Here is a 19,743-nt window from a genome sequence, read left to right as displayed (position 1 = left end):
TGGCTCACAAAAAGAAGAATGTATTTTTGGTTAGTAAGTTGCTTGTGTAAATCTTGTTATTTGATGTTGAAGGTGTAAGCCCCATAGGGGCCACAGATGTGTGGGTCTTTGTGTATAAGTTTTAACTATTTTTACCCATCCTCATAATGGGTATCAGTGTAAGGGAAGGTATTTTGTGGCACCTGTTAGCAAAGGTCTGTGCAGTAACTTATGTCCAAGTCTTGTTTGTTTCTTATTTCTAAGTTAGGCTCTTTTTCTCCGGGCCAGAGTTAATAGTAACTCTTGTGTTTTCTAACCCCCTTTATTATCTATGTCTTAGGTTTGTGAGGCTTATTAGAAGAGTCTTTCAACAAACATCTGCAGTGCTTTGTCTAAATTCTTCTGTGTAGAGGTGGGAGTAAGCTTCTCCCCATGAGGTATCTGTGTGGGAAACATGGGTCAGATTTGGAACATAGTGAGGCCTGATCAGTAACAGTGGTCCCATTTCCAATATGAGGCATTAGTAGAAGGAGATACAAGTCTCACTTCATGGCAGGAGCTGTGCAAACGTCTGCCATTTCCTTGTGGTGACTGTGTCACCCAGCAAAGCCGACGCGGCTCCCAGCAGTCTGGCCCTTTACAGGAAATGTTTGCCAACCCCTGTGCTATAGATTGCTACTCTCTCTCTCTGACCAAACTGCTTTTATGATGATAGATTCTCATTGAATAGTAGCTTAGAATCATCCAGCAGTTGCCTGGACTTTGTCTATGGAAATCTAAGTGCATAGGATCCTCAGGGTTTGAGGGCTTTTGTCTGCCATGTGTAATGCAGGGAAAATTAGAGCCAAACAAGAATTACCTTGGTTCCTTGCACATGGGATTCATCCTGGATCCAACCTAATAGACCTTAGTTTGAGCTGTATCCCTTAGGTTTCCCTTAGTTACACTGTAGCAACAAATGAGCACCCCTCCCAATCTCAGTGGTTTGTAATAACTAGGATTTATTTCTTGATCATATTTGATGCCTGCTGTGGGTCAGCGACAGTTCTGTTTTGTCCCCACGTTCTTGATCCCTGCATCCGAGCTGAAAGAGGTGCTCCCGTCTGGGAAATGCCATCCTCACCGCAAAGGGAAAGGAAGAAAGGGCTGGTAGAAATGTACAACGAGCTCCTAAGGTTTCAGCTCTGAAGTGACCACGTGATCATGGAATGGCAACTAACGCTCCTGCTATAGGGAGACCCTGCAGGTTACCAGAGTCTCATACTCTTCCAACAAGAAGGCGAGGACTTACACTCTTACAACAAGAAAGACGTGTGAAAAATTACAAACAATCATAAAACCTACCACAGGCTCTAGCAATTGGTTCCCTCCCCCCACCTCCCTCCCCCGCCAACTAGAACACATCCATCCTGCTACCCACCGCTTAGGTAACCAGAGTGTGCTGTGAAATCTCCGAGTTATTGCTCCCTGTGAGCACTTCATAGAGCCCACTCCTCCGCGTGGGTTATTGTTCCGTGGTTTGTTCTAGCAACCCAGACTTGTCTCATCTCCTACACATGTGTTTCTGCTTTTCTTTCTGGGGCGAGGGCCCACGACTTGACAGATAGTCAACGGTGAGGTAAGAGCAGGTCCAGTCAACGGGTTTTGATTTACTTCCATCAATAGGTCCGTACTATTCTGAGGCACTTAAGTTATTCCACAGCCTCGCCTTCTATTTGTCGAGGTTATAAAATAGAAAGTAAAATCACCTGAAAAGCTGCCGTGTGATATAAGTTTCAATTTCCTTAAAAAAAAAAAAACTGACCCCTTTTGTGAGCCTGAAGATGAAAGTTGCCTGTTAAATGTGGATCTTTCTGGCTATTCTGCCTGGAGGTCAGCAAAGTAGAACCAGATATTAAAGATTCTTCTCCAAACTGGGTCAGAACAGTGTTCAAAGTGGGAGGATTATTTCAGGGAGCTGCACAATAATCCACTCACACAGGTTGAAGGACTTAATTTAGGTTGTGTTTTTGGATCCCCAAAACCTGTCTGGGGAGATGGATTAGGCAGCCAGCCTCGCACAGGGGGGTGCTGCACACAATCCGTTTTTACTGCTCCATTCAGCAAAACTCCCATTATTGCAAAAGCTAAGCAAAAGCAGGCTTTACAAAAGCAATATCATCATTTTCTTCCTATCTCTGGCCAAGTAAATCATTTAAGTATTCCAAAATTATTTCTCCCACTTAAAATTAAGCAAGAAAAAAACCCCAACAACTTAGAAACCGAAAAAATACATAGGTTGAATGATCAAAATTAATGTAAGCCTTACAGGCAATCTCATGGTTCTATCCTTTGTTTGCTTATATGATGGATTAGATTAATAGATGTTAAGCATGAAAAGCCTTCTCACTAAGCTCACTAACAAATGAGGATCATCTACCTTCGCTGTTGCAAGGTAATGCTGTTCTGAGAGCGTGCTCACCAGTGTGATGACCAGAAAAAAGACATGGGCTTTAAAGTATTTCAGAGAAGACTCAAATGTGTCCATTTTAGATTGTGTGGTTATGTATCTATAAAGCCTAAGGACATCAAATCAAAAGCTTTTAGAAATTGGCTAGGATAGATGTACAAAGTTGAATATCTAAAAAAGCTTTTTCTTACGCAAGGAGGAAGAACGTAGGAGCTGGAAAATTGAAATTTATATCAGAAGGCAGCCTTTTAGTCAGGATAATTTTATCAACCATGATAGCAAAAAATACACTAAATCATCAAGAGTTAAATAAATTATAGACCCATAGAAGAAAACTGTAAAACCATGAACCTTTAAGAACACCCCCCAAAACTTCAACGTTCTCAGTAATGATTTCTGTTTTACAAATTATGCCGCATGTAGTGCTTTAAACAGCCATTTAAGTATGCTCATGGCTTTTGTAGGTTAAGAATTCAGACAGAGCTCAGAAGGGATGGGATGTTGGGAGACCCATCTGGGAAGACTAAAATAGATGAGGGTGATTCAATGGCGGGAGCTGGAATATTCTAGAAGCATCTTCACTCATACTGGCCCTTGGCTGGGACCTCATTTGGGTCTATCAACCAGAGCCCTACCTGAGGCCTCTCTACGTGTCTTGGGGTTCATCATAGGGTGGTGGACTCAGGATAGTTAGACTTCAAGAAGCCAGTGTCCCTGAGAATCAGCTGGACAATTCAGTATGTCTCCTCACCTCACCTTGGAGGCTGTGCAACATCTACCACATCCCTGGGGCCTAGCCTGCCACAAATTCTATCCAATTCAGGAAATCTCTTTGAGAGGAATGCCAAGGAATATGCAGCCATATTTATTTATTTTATTTATTGTTTAACATTTATTTATTATTGAGAGACAGAGCCTGAGCAGGGGAGGGGCAGAGAGGGGGAGACACAGAATCTGAAGGAGGCTCCAGACTCTGAGCTGTCAGCACAGAGCCCAATGTGGGGCTTGAACTCATGAACCACAAGACCATGACCTGAGCCAAAGTCAGACACTTAACTGACTGAACCCCCAAGGCGTCTCTGAGGATGTATTAAACAACAACAACAAAACCTCATTTAGAAACTGAAAAACATCAAAATTCTAAATAGGATAGGTTTTTCCCTAAGTCATATATAGGATGAATATAATTCTAATCATATTAATGGAAAGGTTTTGCTTTTGTTTTTAACTTGTGGCAGTGGTTTTCAATATTATCTAAGAGAGCAGGTGGGTAGTAATAGGTAAGAACATTATGAGAAGGGTGAATGCTGAAAGAGGTGTTCAGTATTTTGTGGACTGCAATACATAAAACAGCTTGATTATGCTAAGAAGAGATGTATCAGTCTCACAGAATAGAGAGCTCAGACCCAAGTAACGTAGGAATATTCATCACATGCATTCCCAGTACGTGCTAGGGAAAGGCAGGCTTGCTTCCTCAGTACTGTTGAGACTCTAGGATAAATACAGAAAGTGTAATTCTAATTTATGTAAGGTGCAAATGGAGTGTTCAAATGGATTAAAGGTTTTAAGCATCACAATCAAATCAGAAAACCATATTTATTTAACTGGTGTCATATAATTCTTTCCAGTGTTGGAAAAAATACATACGTAGTTGATAAGTCTGTATAAATAATAAGACAATACATGAAATAACCAAAACAAAATGAAAAGCAGGTAAACAACTTGCACCACGTGCAGCAATCAGCTAGTTGATGTTCTTAGTAATAAAGCGTTCTAAGTCAGAAAGAAAAAAGATGATCACACAAAACAGACAAGGAACATGAGCAAGGGGTTTACAAAAGGAAGCCATTCAAATGGCAAGTGGATAAGTTGAAACTCTGGGGTAATTATGGGAGGGTAGAAGCACGGGATGGGATAATGGTCATGTGGGTGAAGCAAACCGGCCAGTAGATGGAAGGTGATACAGCTTTGTGACGCAGCTGGACGAGGATATACTTGAGGTTCAGTTATGTGAAACGACCAATTATTATTCTTTGTTGCTCCATTTGGACACAGCTTGGCAGTGTGTGATATACCCTTAATTCTTAAAGCAAAAGAAGCTTGGTGTTAGCAAAGCCATACGTATCTCTCTGACTTTCCTGTTTCCCCAGCTTGGTCAAGAATGTCAACCAAGAGCTCCCTTCTCCCCTTAGACTCAGCATATACAAAGCATCCCTTTGCCTACATCTTTTATTATTTAAAAAAAATTTTTTAACATTTATTTGTTTTTGAGAGACAGAGAGAAACAGAGCACAAGCTGGGGAGAGGCAGAGAGAGAGGGAGACACAGAATGTGAAGCAGGCTCCAGGCTCTGAGCCGTCAGCACAGAGCCTGACGTGGGGCTTGAACCCACGTCATGAGATCATGACCTGAGCTGATGTCAGACATCCAAATGACTGAGCCACTCAGGCACCCCTTTAGCTAATATCTTAAGGGGTGTTTTTTTGGATATCTCAAAATGGTCAGTCTTGAATAATAATAATAAATGCATTGCCTATCAGATTCAAACTAACTTGGTCTTTTTACACAGCAGAACCCTTGTTCTCTAACAAACTCATACGCAATTGCAACATAGAAGACAAGTAATGTGGGGCTTGCTTTAGGCCAAGAAGGGCCCTGTCTGCTCTGGGCCTCCTTCCTGCCCCTGTGGCAGCCCTGCTCCCCTTCTGCATCCCTCTCTAGCCTGTAGTCCCCCTGGAACCAACTGGACCACCATGACGTTGAGGAAGAGGCAATGTCCAATTTTAAGCACTGGTTGAAGAGTGTTGAGTGGGCGCCATAAGGAAGAATACATAATCACTTTCATTAATTTGCACAAAATGTGCAGACCTAAAGCATTTTGTGGCTTAAGTAAACTCTCTGGGTTGCTGTTGAAAGCTGTTGCTTAATATTTACAGCATTAATTGTAAAAAAAAATCCTTTATGAGCACTCATAACGATTTCAGTGAGGAACACCTAACACTTATTTTCTCAAGATTTTTATGGGTAATATAGGAACAATAATTATTTTTAAATGTCCTCATGGTAGCTCTCTTTGATTTAGTAAAAGAAAGAAAGAAAGAAAAGCGAAGTACATAAAACCATCTGTCTTTAAAAGTTTGGGTTTTGCCTCTGAGATTGAAACATCAGGCATTTTAGGACGCACTAGAGCTCAGTAAATTATGTGCAGTGAAATGATATGAAAAGCACTTATAAATAGACATGCAAAGAAAAGCCATTGGAAGAGGTGGGAGTGAACCTTGTGTGTGCAGCTAACTTCCGGGTGGTCAGTGGACATCTGTATTCCACCAAGCCAAAAACGATCAAAACGACAATTTGGACTTCGGTTTACTCCAGAAGCAAAGATCAGTGCAAACAAAACAAAACCAAACAACCTGTAAACAAGATAAGAATACAGATAAGGATACAGGTGGATTCAGGCCAGTGGGCACCTCACCGAGGCGTAATTCGGCTGCGTCGGCAGGCTGGGCAGAGTTAGACCTCTCCCAGGTCAGAGCAGCTAATATCACGGGATCACTTCCTGTTCTACTCCCTGCCCGTCAGGCCCAGAATCTACTCTAAAAGCCAATAATTCTGAAATTCAGGATGCTTAGCCTCCTGAGCCTAAAGGCAGGTTCCGCACCTTAAAATGATAGTTGTGCCAACACAGGACCGCCTCCCACATCTGTCCCCACGCCCCCGCTAGGTAGGGGTTTGGCATTTATGCCTCCAACAGCCTCATTGGCAGTTAAAGGCTCATCGGTGTGGCTGAGTCAGAAGACAGTGTTTCAGCTGCCAACTGCCCATTGCCAAATATCCAAGGGGAAAAGAATTCTCAGGGGAGGTTATCCTGGGAAATCCTGTGGGAAAAGGAATCAGACTCTCATCCATGTTAGAAGGCTTACCGGGAGCTCCCTACCTCTCGGAGTGTGCGCAAGGGATGTGAATGTGCCTCCCTGTGGCTAAAAACTGGTGAGTCTGAGCAGCTTACTCTAGAAGGCAGTCATGCTGGAACTAGCTGGAGGCTTCCAAGCGGTGTCCCTGCTCTTCCAGATGCAGCATTTAGAATATGGAGCACCGCCCGAGGGACCTAGAGAGAAACCTGGATTGTACTCAGTTTGTCCTCTCATACAGGGTGATACTCTTGGAGTACATGAAGAATCTTTGAGCCCTCCCTTCACAGTGTATATGTACATCCATCAAAGCATCACATTGTACACTGTAAGTACACACAGTTTTTAGTTGTCAATTATACCCCAGTACAGCTGGAAAAAATTAAAATAAAAAGGACCTCAGGGAACCACTAGAAAGTACCATTGGCCTCTGAAGGTCCAATTCTTTTTGCTGGGCCATCAGTTGGGTCCTGTGTTCTGGACCAAAGCAAGGTTCATAACCCTTGGGAGAAGCCAAAACGATCTGGAGGTGTCCAAATAAGAGCGTGGGAGGTATCCCCGGAACCCAGGGGGCTCGTGATCCATGTTTCTCGGCGGGGGCATTGGTGGCATTTTGAGCAACATGCCTCTTCCTTGGGCAGGCTTAGTTGAAGCCTGGGGAAGTGTTCAGTGCCCTTGACCTTCCCTAGCAAGGTGATATGACCCCAGGGCAGTTGTCATTTCAAAGAAAGAATTACCAAATACCTTGTCAAATTAAAGAACAATACAGGGATCTTCCAAAGTGGGTGAAAAGTTGGGAGTTGGCCCGAGACAGTTACCAGGCAGCTATTAGCTCGCATGGCGGCTGTGACACAATTGAGGATTGAGTTTTGCTTTGTAGAGTGTGTAAAGCATTTATTGTGTCCATTGTTCAGCTCACGCTTTCAGTTCAGTTTGGTTTATTTTTATGACTGTTTATTTCAGCTGCCTTGAATATATGACTGACATTAGGTTTAGTGGAATTGCTGTCATTGTCATTTCCACATTGTAATCACCAAATGTGAAGCTGACTGTGCTCCTCAGCCTTCCCAGGGTTCTAAACTCGGTTTTCCTGGCTTAGCGCCTCTGGATGGGAAAGGGCATAAACAGGGCAGTTCTTTTAAGTTGAAACCCTGTTTTATTTTGTGCATGTCTGATTTTGAGATCTACTCTGGAGGAAAATAAGGATAAAAATTCATATTTGGAAAGAGGCATGTCCACTCGAAGTGTGGCCTATTTCTCTATGTTCTGCCAAGCTGAAATGATCTTTTAGATGCATCTGATTTCATGGGCTATAGACCACCCATTTTACATAATTTAATCTCAAGAGACTTATATGAAGCAACGCAGGTCTAAATTATAGGGGGGCAGATGGCAGGGGAATGAGTGAGTGTGGTGCACAGGAGTAAGAGAGAAGTGGACAGGTAAGAAATGGCAGAAAATATATGGAAAGAGGCAAATTGATTCTCCAAGCAATCGAAACAAAGAGCTTTACTGTTTCCTGAGCCATGATTAAGTGTTTTGAACACTTTATCAGGTTTCACCATTAATAGAAATGTTGGCCAGCAATTTCTTTGAAGGTCACTGGTTTATTTTTTATTTTTCAGGATCACAGTATCTCCTGCCAGCTGAGTCTTATTTTATTATAACATTGACATAAGAGATTCAGGAAGGGAAGATTCCCAATCTCCTCTCCTCTCCTCTCTCAAAGTTGTTTTTCTGGTACAAAACATCTTTCACCTCTCATCTATCATCACCTCTCCTTGGGGCCCTCGTTAAAGGACTGTCATTCACCATGTTCCCAAACTTGCATGATGATAACAACCATTTAACGTGCCTGGGAAATATGGAGACTGCTGGGTCTAACACACTGAGATTCAAGTTCATTTGCTCTATTGGGACCCCCTGAACCAAGTGATTTGTACCTCCGGGCTCATTTGGGGAGCACCTAATACTTCTCTTTGGTCTTCATTTGATAAAAATGTAAGTGGTGGAACAGCACAAGGAGACTGTACAATTTTGGCCACAAGCTCATAAATTTGGGGACAGATGACCTTTTCAGTATATGACCTTTCCATGTGTCCAAAGAAGAAGTAGATTTTTACTTAGAAAGTATCTCTGCTTCCTGCAAAATATGTGTACAACACGTAGAAATTTCTAGCATACAATAGAAACTCATCCCAGCCCACAATACATTTCAGTGGAAAGCTTCTCTCCCTGCCTGCTGCGGTGCCCCCTGCCCCAAACTGCCAAGATGCTCAATTACTGTCTTTACTTTTGAAAGGAAAAAGAGGTTTACTTTGCCAATATTGGAAAAAACATGGAATGTAAATAGAAAATTAATAGAGAAGTGGCATACACGAGGCACAAGATTTAATTTCTAAAACTGCTAACTCACAACATCTCAGAATTATTTAAATACGGTTTAGATGCTTTGGGGAGAAAGAATACATTACAAATCATGTTTTCACAGAACTTTCCAATGCTCATCTCTCAAGAGATAATAATGAAATAGTATAATAAAAGACCAGGCATGAATGTAAATTGATTAAAAACAAATTCATTTTAAGAAGTTAATAATACTAGTGTCTAGTAGGTGCCAAATTCTATGCTTGGTGCATTCATATATATTATACTATTTAGTCCACATAACAATCCTACAAGGGATTATCAGGTCTTGATAGACGAATGTGAGTCCCAGAGGAGTTAAATATTTGTCCAAAGTCACATGGAATTTCAGGAATTAGGTGCCAGGTCAGTCTAAACTAGCCTGTTGGTTTATGTATGGTTATTCTAAACCTATCACTCGGCATCTAGACTCACTTATGACAATGAAAGGGATGTGTTGATAATTACAGGTATAAATTGATCTTTCCTGAGGAAACTAGATAATTGGTCACTCTGTAAAGTCCAGTTTATTTAGCTATCAGACAAAATTAGCATGGGGACAGAGGAATTGTATGGCAATATATAAAAATATTGGCTGTTTTAAAAAAAATGGCCTCAAAATGCAAAAGAGAAAGTGGAAAATCAAGCATCAAACAAAAGATTATGTTATCTCATTCGCCCTCAACTCACCTGAAATCTTCCATTATCATATGTGAATTACATTTATTAAGCACGGTTGGTACATGTAAATGTTTGGTCTAATGTGCTGTGGAGCCTCTATGAAAACCGTGAGCCATTCACTGCTCACCATGAAGAAAAGCTTCAAGTGCCACTGTGTCCAAAATAGCTTTATCTTTTGCACCCAAAAGGTGGTTAGCATGGCCATTTCAGGGCTACAGGGAAAGTCCGGTATTTGCCTAAGGACATGCAGTGAGTGACAGAATTGGAAGGAAGCATCCCAATTTAGAGCTCCATTTCCCTTCTAGAATTTGTGCTCTAGACGTTGTTTGAGTCAGAATATTAATCTTCATCATGTACTGTTGTTTGCAGCATTACATGCTGCACTACAATATCAGATTCCATATTTTATCAGTTGAATGAAGGGAGCCTAAATCATCATCTCTTGCCGAGAGACAAGGAAACTGGAGCTTGGGGAACTAAAGTTATTTGCTTAATCTCTTCTAGCCCCTTGTCCTCTTAGATAGAACTTCTTGGGGCCTGGGTGACTTAGCCAGTTGAGCGTCCGACTTCAGCTCAGGTCATGATCTCATGGTTCGTGGGTTCAAGCTCTGCATCGGGCTCTGTGCTGACAGCTCAGAACCTGGAGCCTGCTTCCAATTCTGTGTGTCCCTCTCTCTTCCCCTCCCTGCTCATGATCGGTCTCCCTCTGTCTTTCAAAAATAAATAAATGTTTAAAAAAATTTTTTTAAAAGATAGAACTTTTATTTCTTAAAGAAATTCATTTATTAATTTTAAATATTACATAAGGGTGGAACTCACCTCTTAAGATACATAGTTCTATGGGATTTGATAAGTGGATAATATTAGTTATGGGCACGGCTTTATATTGGAACCCGGATTTGAGAAGAAAGTATAAAACAAATTACTTTTCGGGATGCTCAGGAATAACCGCTGGGAGAAAGTCAGAATGACAAGCCTGTCCACCCATCTATGCTTTCATGCTCCGCTGGAGAAAGTGAGTCAAGAAGACTGTTAGCAGTTCCTGACTCAGTGTAGCATCTCTGAAAAAACCCAATGAACATAACTTTCTATGCACTTTTTCCTTTGAAAGGATAGATTTTACATATCATACTGTATCTTTCCATTTTGACAAGGGAGTCACTTCCTATGTCCAAAACCAGATCTAGCTTGTCACCTATTTATCTATAGCTCAGGAACTATGAATGGGTTTAACATTTTGAACTGGTTGAAAAGTCAAGAGTAGCTTAGTATTTCTTTTTTTTTTAATTTTTTTAAATGTTTTATTTATTTTTGAGAGAGAGAGAGCGTTAGCAGGGGAGGGGCAGAGGGAGAGGGAGATACAGAATCCAGAGATAGGCTTCAGGCTCTGAACTGTCTGCACAGACAGAGCCTGATGCAGGGCTTGAACTCACAAACTGGAAGATCATGACCTGAGCCGAAGCTGGACGCTCAACTGACTGAGCCACTCAGGCGCCCCAGTATTTCTTGATATATGAAAATCCTGTATTAAATGTCATTGTCCCTAAGTAAAGTTTTAATAGAACGCAGCCTTGCTCATCTCTTTACATATTATCTAGAGCTGCTTTCATGCTACTGATGGTGGAGTTGAGTATTTGCAACAGAGATTGTATGGCTAACAAAACCTAAAATAGTTACCATGTAACCTTTAAAGAAAAAAGCTGGTCTCTCAGATCTAAAATAACTAACATTCTCGTATAGCAGCTGAACATAGCCCCCATTCTATTCCTTTCTCGATGTTTCTTTGCTTAACCGTGTACGGAAATGTGTGGCCTCGGTTTGTCCATACACTGTTGTGAGGGATGCAGAAGAGGTCAAGAAGGTATGAAGTTTAGTTAGATATAGGGAAATTTAAAACTCTTTAAAGTGGCTTTTTCTTTTCTTTTTTTAATGGTTATTTGAGAGAGAGAGAGAGAGCGAGAGAGCAAGAGAGAGAGCGCAAGAGCATGAACCGGGGAGGGGCAGGGAGTGAGGGAGACATAGAATCCGAAGCAGGCTCCAGGCTCTGAGCTGTCAGCACAGAGTCTGACACAGGGTTTGAACCCACAAACCGTGAAATCATGATCTGAGCCAAAGTTGGACGCTTAAGGGACTGAGCCACCCAGGCATCCCTCAAGTAACTTTTTATAGAGAGAAAAACATAATGCAGATAATTTCCTGCATTTGACATAAGTTTCTTTTAGGCAAGGTAATCTTAGAACAAGATGTTAAGTACAATACGAGTCTCATAATTTACTCTTCGGTTTATTAGCTTCCCTGCCCACTCTATGCTCTTCCTACAGTATCTGTGAATTATTATGAGTTTAGCCTCCTACCTCCAAAGAATCTTTGCTCCTTGGAGAAAATGGAATGTAGATTAAATTGAAATTGAGACAATAACTCTAAAAATCTGGAGTTTGAGGAACATTGATTTGTTCATGGTTTATGGGAGAACTTAGCAAAACAAGTCTGTCTGGATTTATTAGAAGCTCTGACTGGTATTGTAGTCTAGAGTCAGAGTAGAAGCTAATATAGTGTTTGTCCCTCGTATTAGCTGCATAAGTATCACCTCTTTTAATTATGGGTTTGTCTTCGCGGCCACCCTAGGCGTTGTGATGCTGCATATTCTACGGGTGAAAACAATGTGACTTGATTTCACCTGCACGGCCAATAGTGGGAACAGTGTAGTATGTTGCTTCTAAAGTCTACACCATTTTGAGCGATTGGCTAGTATAATCTAACGTTTGAAGAACTGATGTAAGGTTTCATGATTGGGTCCATGGTTTCACTTATTCTGCCATTATAACTGAAGTAGGCCCAAGATTTAACAATGGGGGAATGACTTAGGTAAACTAAGGCATAGCGGTGTGATGGAATACAAGCCAGCATTCAAAATGGTATGGAGACCATGGTAAGAAACGTAAATAAACATGTAAAATAACATCAAGATTCATACCTAAAACAATGTATACCACAAGAAGCCGAGGGACTTAAAACAGAGCAGCAGTCATTAAAATGTCATCTCTAGCCCTTTGCAGACCCAGGAGCTGAATATTCCCAGTCTGCAATAAGAAAACTATGTCACCCAAGAGCTCCTGGTTGGAGACTTTTATGACACTTTCACAGATTAACTGTACTGTGGAATTAAAAAAAATTCTACTGGGCTTGTAGTTATTCTTTTTTTACTGCATTTTTATTTGATAATTCATTTTCAATCAATAGTTGGCATTTATTGCATTTCACAAAACTATTTCAGTAATGCGTTGGAAAAAATAAACCTCCTCGCAGAGAGTTTGAAAGATACTCTGTGTATTGAAAATGTGTTGTAGTCCACCTTAACTATGTTACAGATTTTTGAAAAGAACTACCATTTTATGGACATTAAAATTTTATTTTCGTGAAAGGCTATGCTGGTGTCTGGTCAGTTACTTGTTATCAAATTACTATACTTAGCCAGGAGAGAGATTTGTTTTCTGTCTTTCCCTTGGGTGTGAGCAACTTTTAAGTACTGAATGCTATTTTGTGCTGCAGGCCTATGACAACAGAATCCTGTTTAAATGACTAAATTATTGCTGGAACATAATTTAAGGTGGCCGGGGGGGGGGGGGGGATGGCGGGAACAGCGCTCCTACAGAAACGTGTTGATTAAGTTTCTGTACAGCCACATAGAAATGTCCGGATCTTCCTCCACTTAAGATGCAGGGACCCAGGGCACTGAGGCATGCGAAAAGAATTTGATTTACAATTTGAAGGAAAACCAGCAATAAAATAATTGAGAGCTGGAAAGTAATCTCACTCCTGCCAAATTGCTTTCCTCCATGCATGCTCCATTTAGGGGCGATAGTCAGATACTTACATTTAGTTTGTGCATATTTTCTTTCCCCTCTGAATATTCCATCCTGTCAGATTGGAACTGTTTCTCTCCTTCCATCAGCAAAAGGGACTCTCCAGGTTATCTGGCGTTGGATTGCGCATGGAGTTTTACAAATAGAAAATGGTTGATTTTCTTGGGTGCAAATACAGTAAGCTGGCTGTTAATGAGACGGTTCTTGGTCTCTAAATTGCAAACACAGGTCCTTTCAAATAAGCTTTAATGTGAGTTCATGAAAATTAGATATGTGAAAGCACATCACATTGGAAATGGTGGAGAGTTGGTAAAATATTGGTTCGCGATGACAGTAAACCAGTGCCATCACCACAATTATAATTTGTGACAGGGATTTAGTGAATATCAGCCCTGGGGTGGCTAACGGCTTGCTTTTCCCCATGAAGGCTTCATAGATAAAGGAGGTCTTCCCCTCTTGCCTAGGAGTGGTTAATTACCTCTAGGAATTAATCATATATTCATGGGTACATAAGTAAAATGCGTGTTGTCCTGCTAAACCTTTGCTTAGTTTGTTCTCCGAGTCCTATAAATATTTAGTCATTTATTTATAGTTTTTGAGCATCGGTGGCAAAATCTGGCTTAGAGCTTTGGTTCCTATGCCATGCATTTTGCCATGGAGACCCATTCTACAATGGCAAGAATTGTAAAGACCCAAAATATCTTTATATTAAAAGAGCCAACAGGTCCTCTTTTATCTTTGTTGTGCGCATTAGAGAATATTTTTGGTTTGCTTGCAAGAAATGCAAACCTGACGGATTCATTTTGTAAATTGCCTCGTGTGAGCCTTTGACACTTTATGAGCTTGGATCCAAATTCTAATGCTCTCTAAAAGGAAGGGGGAAATAGGCTTGTTGAAAAGTAAACAGGAATAGACAATGCAAATGAGGCTTGAGCCAGGAACGTGCCTGTTTTAAATTTAAAATTGGCTATAATCCAGAGCCTGTTACATACCCCTAGGTACCAAGAGGAAGATGGAGATGAATATGAAAGGAATTTTTATTTTTTAAAAAAGTCTGTAGAACCACAATCCATAAAAGTCTAAAACTGATAGTCCATGACTCTCCTGGCTGGACATTTGTGTTATGTGACCCAGGTCTTTCTATACTTAACAGCAATGGCACTATTGTGTTTTTCCCTCATACCTTCAGTTTACATTCAAGAGGCCACTTGTCATTTGAAATGAAACTACATGTGCCTTTGTCATGAGCCTAAGTCAAACCATGGTTCCTCGTTGCTTTGTGACAAAATAGGAAGATTTTTACATTCTACTTATTTTTGAGAGACACAGAGAGACAGAGCATGAAGAGGGGAGGGGCAAAGAGAGAAAATGACACAGAATCCGAATCATGCTCCAGGCTTTGAGCTAGCTGTCGGCACAGAGCCCGATGTGGGGCTTGAACCCACCAGCCATGAGACCTGAGCTTAAGTCGGACGCTCAACTGACTGAGCCACCCAGGCACTCCAAAAACAGGAAGATTTTTAACAACAGTAAATGACAGTGAGTTAAAAACGGTGTTTGTGCATACACGTGGGCACACACGCATATGTACATGCACGCATTCACATACAGCGAATAATCCCGGATAAAATGTGATGCATATATGACTTAAACATCTTGACTTAAAATATCTCTGTGTGCATTTATTTCCCCATCTTTCTGTGGAAAGCTGTTGTTTTCTTTTCCCTGTCAAGTGAGGATTTTTCTAAAAGCTTTCCAAAAGTAAGTGAGGTTTTTTTTCTTGAGTTGGGGCCTGATGATCAAAGGGCCTTTACTGTTCTTACATTCACTGTAGGAATCATCCGTCCTGTCCAGCCTGGTTTCTGTAAACAGGGTGAGGGCGTGGCGCCTGTGTGGCTGTCTGTGCGCAGAATCAGTCTGGGCTCTAGATGCTGCTCGAAGGCTTTTCCAGTTCTGTTCTTGCACGTGACTTGCCCACATGTTTAGCGTTCCCCACCCCCTCCCCGCTTGCTTTATCCAGCCTTTCCCAAAGATTCAACTTAGTTTTCATGGAAAGCGCTCTCTTGTTTGCATTCACCTTTCATTTGCTTGTGTACCATTTCACACGATTTTTATAATTCCAGTAACAAATAATACTTAAAGAGCTTTGCAGGAAAACTCAGTGGATGCTTGGAGCATTCATATTTAAGCATTTCAAACAGCTATGCACAGAGCATAGGTATGTAGAATATTCCCTACTTGCTCTCTTTTAGCATCCACTGAACATTTGTCACTAAATTCTGCAAAGAGATTGGAGATGATGTTTATTTAACCCTGCTTTTCTAATCTCTAAAGAGCTCAGATAAAATTTATGACATATTTACAGCAATCTATAGAACTTGGTCATTCATGTTTTTTCACTATCTTGACCTCTGACTTCAGCTTCTCCTTCTACAATTTTTTTCTTTTATGCTCGTAGATTTTCTTTCCATGTCTCATTATATGGTGAGAGAACTCCAGTACTTTGCTAGAATGGCAATGTGATTGTGCTTAGTGGATGTTTGTTTTTGCTGTCGTAGGCATAGAGTAGTCTGTGTTATGCAAGATATAGGCTCTAAAATTAGCACATACAGGGAGAAAGTCCTGAGTTAAAATTATCCTTGCACACCCCTGGCAGGCTCTGTGGGTGAATCTAACACATCCTGTCTGTGGAGGTCTAACACATCCAATTTTTCCATAATCTTTGTAACAGATCAAGATTATGTGGAGTGTCGGATAAAGTAGCTTGGCTTGTTTTCAGGGGGATATCTGGCAAAACATAGGTATGTTTAAAGACTAGAAATATGTGGGGTCGGTCACACCCTGAAATAGGCTCCTGGGAAGGGAGAATTTTGCCCCTCACCTAGGAATTTCAAAGTTCATCATTCTTGGTGTGATTTATGCATGCTCTCTTCCCTTCTGGATTAAGTGAGTCTCATTTTTCTGAGAAGACGAGGTCAGAAACTCATTATATATTCATCATATGTTCATGTAGACACACTCAGAAATTTTGAAACAGTTAAAATAAAAGGAAAATGGAAAACCTTTGCTTGCGTTTCCAAGCCAGGAGGAGTGTACTCTTAAGTTTTTTAACTTGGTATTTCAAAGTTCAGCTTTGCCCTTTTAAAAGTTTATAACCTAGTTCTTGGAAGGTCACATGACTGATATGAAAATGGACTGATTTTCCATTTGGTTCTTAAATTGGACTAATTTCTTCAAACATTAGACTTTTAGAAAAATTTGTTCCTTTGGATTATCAGATTCCATTTTCCCCATGTCACCTGGAAATCTTTAAAATAGGGGCTTTCTATTTCATTCCTGGCTTTATACCTCTTAATAAAAAAATGTTATGTTTCACATATACTATTAATAAACTAATAGAATATTAGTCTTCCAAACAGAACTGTGCATAATATATATATTAGTGTTTTCCATTGAAGACTATCAATGCAAGACTGTGTGTGTGTGCGTGTGTGTGTGCACGCAGGTGCGTGTGCACTTTCCCGCCTGAGACTAATTTTCTTTAGTTAAGACGCCTGAACTGGAGGGGCTTTGGGGTGGCTGAGCCAGTTAAGCATCCCACTCTTGTTTTCGGCTCAGTCATGATCTCAGGGTTCGTAAATTCAAGTCAGTCAGGTTCCATACTAACGGTGTAAAGCCTACTTGGGATATTTTCTCTTTCTCCCCCTTCCCCCTTGCTCTCTTTCTCTATCTCTCAAACAAATAAAACAAAACAAACACACAAAAAAAGATGCCGGAACTGGAGCATTTTTTAGTTCAGACAAAGCTGGGAATGTAGCTTTTGACACTTTGAAGTCCGTATTCTCTGGGGACGCCAGATTTGTTTTGAATGAGACCGCATTGGTCTGGGGTTCCGGGTATGGGCTCCGGTGAGGCTGCCTGCTCTTTTGCTGACTTTTCCTGAGCACGGGACCTCAGACTGTGTAATCCCCTTGCACCTCAGTTTCCTCATCCATCAATGGGGATATCTGTTATCCCCCCCGTGATGTCACTGTGAAGGTTAAATGGATTGACTGATCTAAAGCCCTTGGATCAGCCTTCATATGCGTAAGTCCTCAGTAGATTATTCTGAATGTTGCCTCGTTGTGTGCAAGGGAGTGCCATCCATGGATGCCAGTGAGAATCGGATGCCTGGTTGGAAGGCAGCGGGAATGTGCTCTGGTCTTTCACTGCCTCCCTCCTCTCGCCTCTGCAGGTGGCCCCGACCATTAAGGAGCGGATGATGAAGAAGGGAAGCCTGATGCTTGGCTACCAGCCCCACCGGGGGAAGGTCAACTTCTTCCGCCAGGTGGTGATCAGCCCTCAAGTGAGCCGGGAGGACATGGACTTCCTTCTGGATGAGATAGACCTACTGGGGAGAGACATGTAGCCGTGGCTTTCGGTTCCCCAGAGGCACAGGTTCTGTCCTGGGGAGGCTTCCAGATCCAGGGAATCTGGGGACCCAGAGGCTGCGGCCCTTCTGGTGAGAAATAGTAAAGACGCTCTGTCAACGCAGAAGTGCTGAGCAAATAGTGTCAAGGACTCTTTAGCTGCCTGGACACTAGTGTCGCTAGAAAGGAGGAAATGAAAAAATGGATTTGCTCAAAAATGGTCTTTAGGACACAGCCTTGAAGAGAGTTTATTTAGTAAGTCCCACATAGGGCTTGGGTTCTAAGCTTGATCGCTCTTTTAAAACAACATATAAATTAATAGTTGAAAGCAGTGGTTCTCAAAATGATGCTCACTACACTAGCAGCATCCACATTGCCTGGGAACTTGCTAAAAATACAGATTCTCAGCCCCGCCTCAGACCTACTGAATCAGACCCTTTATATTTTAAGTGCGACTCAGCATTCTATATTTTAAGTAGCTTTCCAGGTGACTCCGAGGCAAGGCAAAAGCCGAGGCTAGTGGTCTAGTGAAATCTTGTAAAGACCGAATAATCACTCTGATGTTTTACCAGCCAGGAGATACCTACCATCTCAGTGACCCCGGAACCAGTTTGAAAATAGGCTGTGGCATCTCTAGCACAAATGTTTAGAGGCACCGGAAGTATATCTATTTTTTAAAAAAGAGAAACTATTTAAGATGTTTACTTTACAAAGCTGTATCTTAATTTATGTAGCTAAATGTTTATTCTCAGAAGGTAAAATTAACTGTTATCTATTCTAAAGTACTTAAATTAGAGGTAAGGATAAAGACAAACACTTCGTAGCATGGCCTTTTCAATCAAAGCAATAGTACTAATTCGCTTCCCAAAGCACTTTGGGCGTCCGCTCAGAGTAGACATTAGGTATAGATGTCCCTAGCGACATACCTCTTTCAGCGTGGGGGAGGGGCACTTCTTATCTTATTCTCTGCTTATAGGAAATAACCAGAATGAAGTCCAGGGTTATACAACATTCCCTTTATCAAGCTTTGAAACGTCAGTGTAGACTATTGAGTGGTTTATATTAGGCAGAGAATCTGGGAATTGGAGGCCTTTCAGTGCAGACACCTCCTCTGTTCCTCTTGGGAGCGGGTGATTGTGATTCTGTCTCTGATCCTGGTCCTGGATTTTTAGGGGAAATCTATTTGACTAAGAAACAGAATTCAGAGGAGTGAGTGCAGAGTTCCACAAGGTAAGGTTGTGAATCTAATCAGAACTCTGATTTGGAAGGCAAAAGATTGAAGAGTATTAGACATCGCATATTCAATAAACTTTCATACGATATCATTAACTTTCGTTGATTGCATTTTGAGGAGTAAAAAGCAGATGCGTACTATTGTTCTTATTCCATATTTTCACTCCAGGGTGTGTGCTTTTTTAACATCTGCATCAGTCAAAGAATATCTTCATCTTTCTCTGAATTACTTTCTTCTCTGGTGATAGCTATTTGTGTGTGTGTGTGTGTGTGTGTGTGTGTGTGTGTGTGTGTGTGTGTGTTTTACATATCTTGTTGCTTTTTTTGTTTTAATGTCTACATAAAATGTGCCTGAAATTGATATTTGCAATAACTCGGGTTTCATGAAATAAAAAGCAACATTAGCGCACGCTGAGTGTTACTGACTTTTCTCTTCCTGTTATCTCATCTTTACTGGGTTTTCTCAATACATTCTAGAAGCGAATTGAGATCCACTGGCATTTTAGCTAAATAATTGAGAGAGTAGGTTGGAAGCTATCTGTTTTATAGCCAGCACCTTGGATAAATGGAGAAAGCAGTTCTAGCAAAGTAGGGATTTACTTCTTGTTTAGTTGGGAGGCCTCGGGAACCAGAAAGCCACAGTCAGCTCCCATTGGGCCTTTTCTTGAGAGACATAGTTCCGTGATGAATGAAAAGAACAACTGTTACCAGAACTTTAAAAATTCTGTTCTTTTTTCCTTCATGTATTTAGATATACCACACCCAATCATGTATTTGACTGAATGGCCAAAAATAATTTTCCAGTAGAAGGT

The 19,743-nt window shown here is 41.2% G+C and overlaps 1 protein-coding gene and 2 long non-coding RNA genes across 4 annotated transcripts in view; 1 reads left to right on the top strand and 2 right to left on the bottom strand.

Annotated features, from left to right (window-relative positions):
• The window catches only part of GADL1 (glutamate decarboxylase like 1), a 276,305-nt gene extending 256,965 nt beyond the window's left edge, over positions 1 to 19,340 (top strand). For both annotated transcript variants that reach the window (XM_029940382.1, XM_029940381.1), the window contains one exon: positions 17,524 to 19,340. In XM_029940382.1, the coding sequence (XP_029796242.1) occupies positions 17,524 to 17,697 (174 nt within the window). In that variant the 3' untranslated portion in view covers positions 17,698 to 19,340. The remainder of the gene's footprint in view (positions 1 to 17,523) is intronic.
• LOC115292356 overlaps positions 1 to 19,743 on the bottom strand; it is a 36,630-nt gene that overhangs the window by 5,684 nt on the left and 11,203 nt on the right. The window lies entirely within an intron of this gene.
• Positions 4,011 to 5,892, bottom strand: LOC115292357. Its single transcript, XR_003908946.1, has 2 exons — positions 5,706 to 5,892; positions 4,011 to 4,511 (listed from the first exon to the last, which is right to left on the bottom strand). It is a non-coding gene; the product is annotated as an uncharacterized LOC115292357 (long non-coding RNA).

Source organism: Suricata suricatta, chromosome 5, assembly GCF_006229205.1.
Source record: "Suricata suricatta isolate VVHF042 chromosome 5, meerkat_22Aug2017_6uvM2_HiC, whole genome shotgun sequence".
In the NCBI taxonomy this organism is placed as follows: domain Eukaryota; kingdom Metazoa; phylum Chordata; class Mammalia; order Carnivora; family Herpestidae; genus Suricata; species Suricata suricatta.
This window is presented reverse-complemented; position numbering and strand designations above follow the sequence as displayed.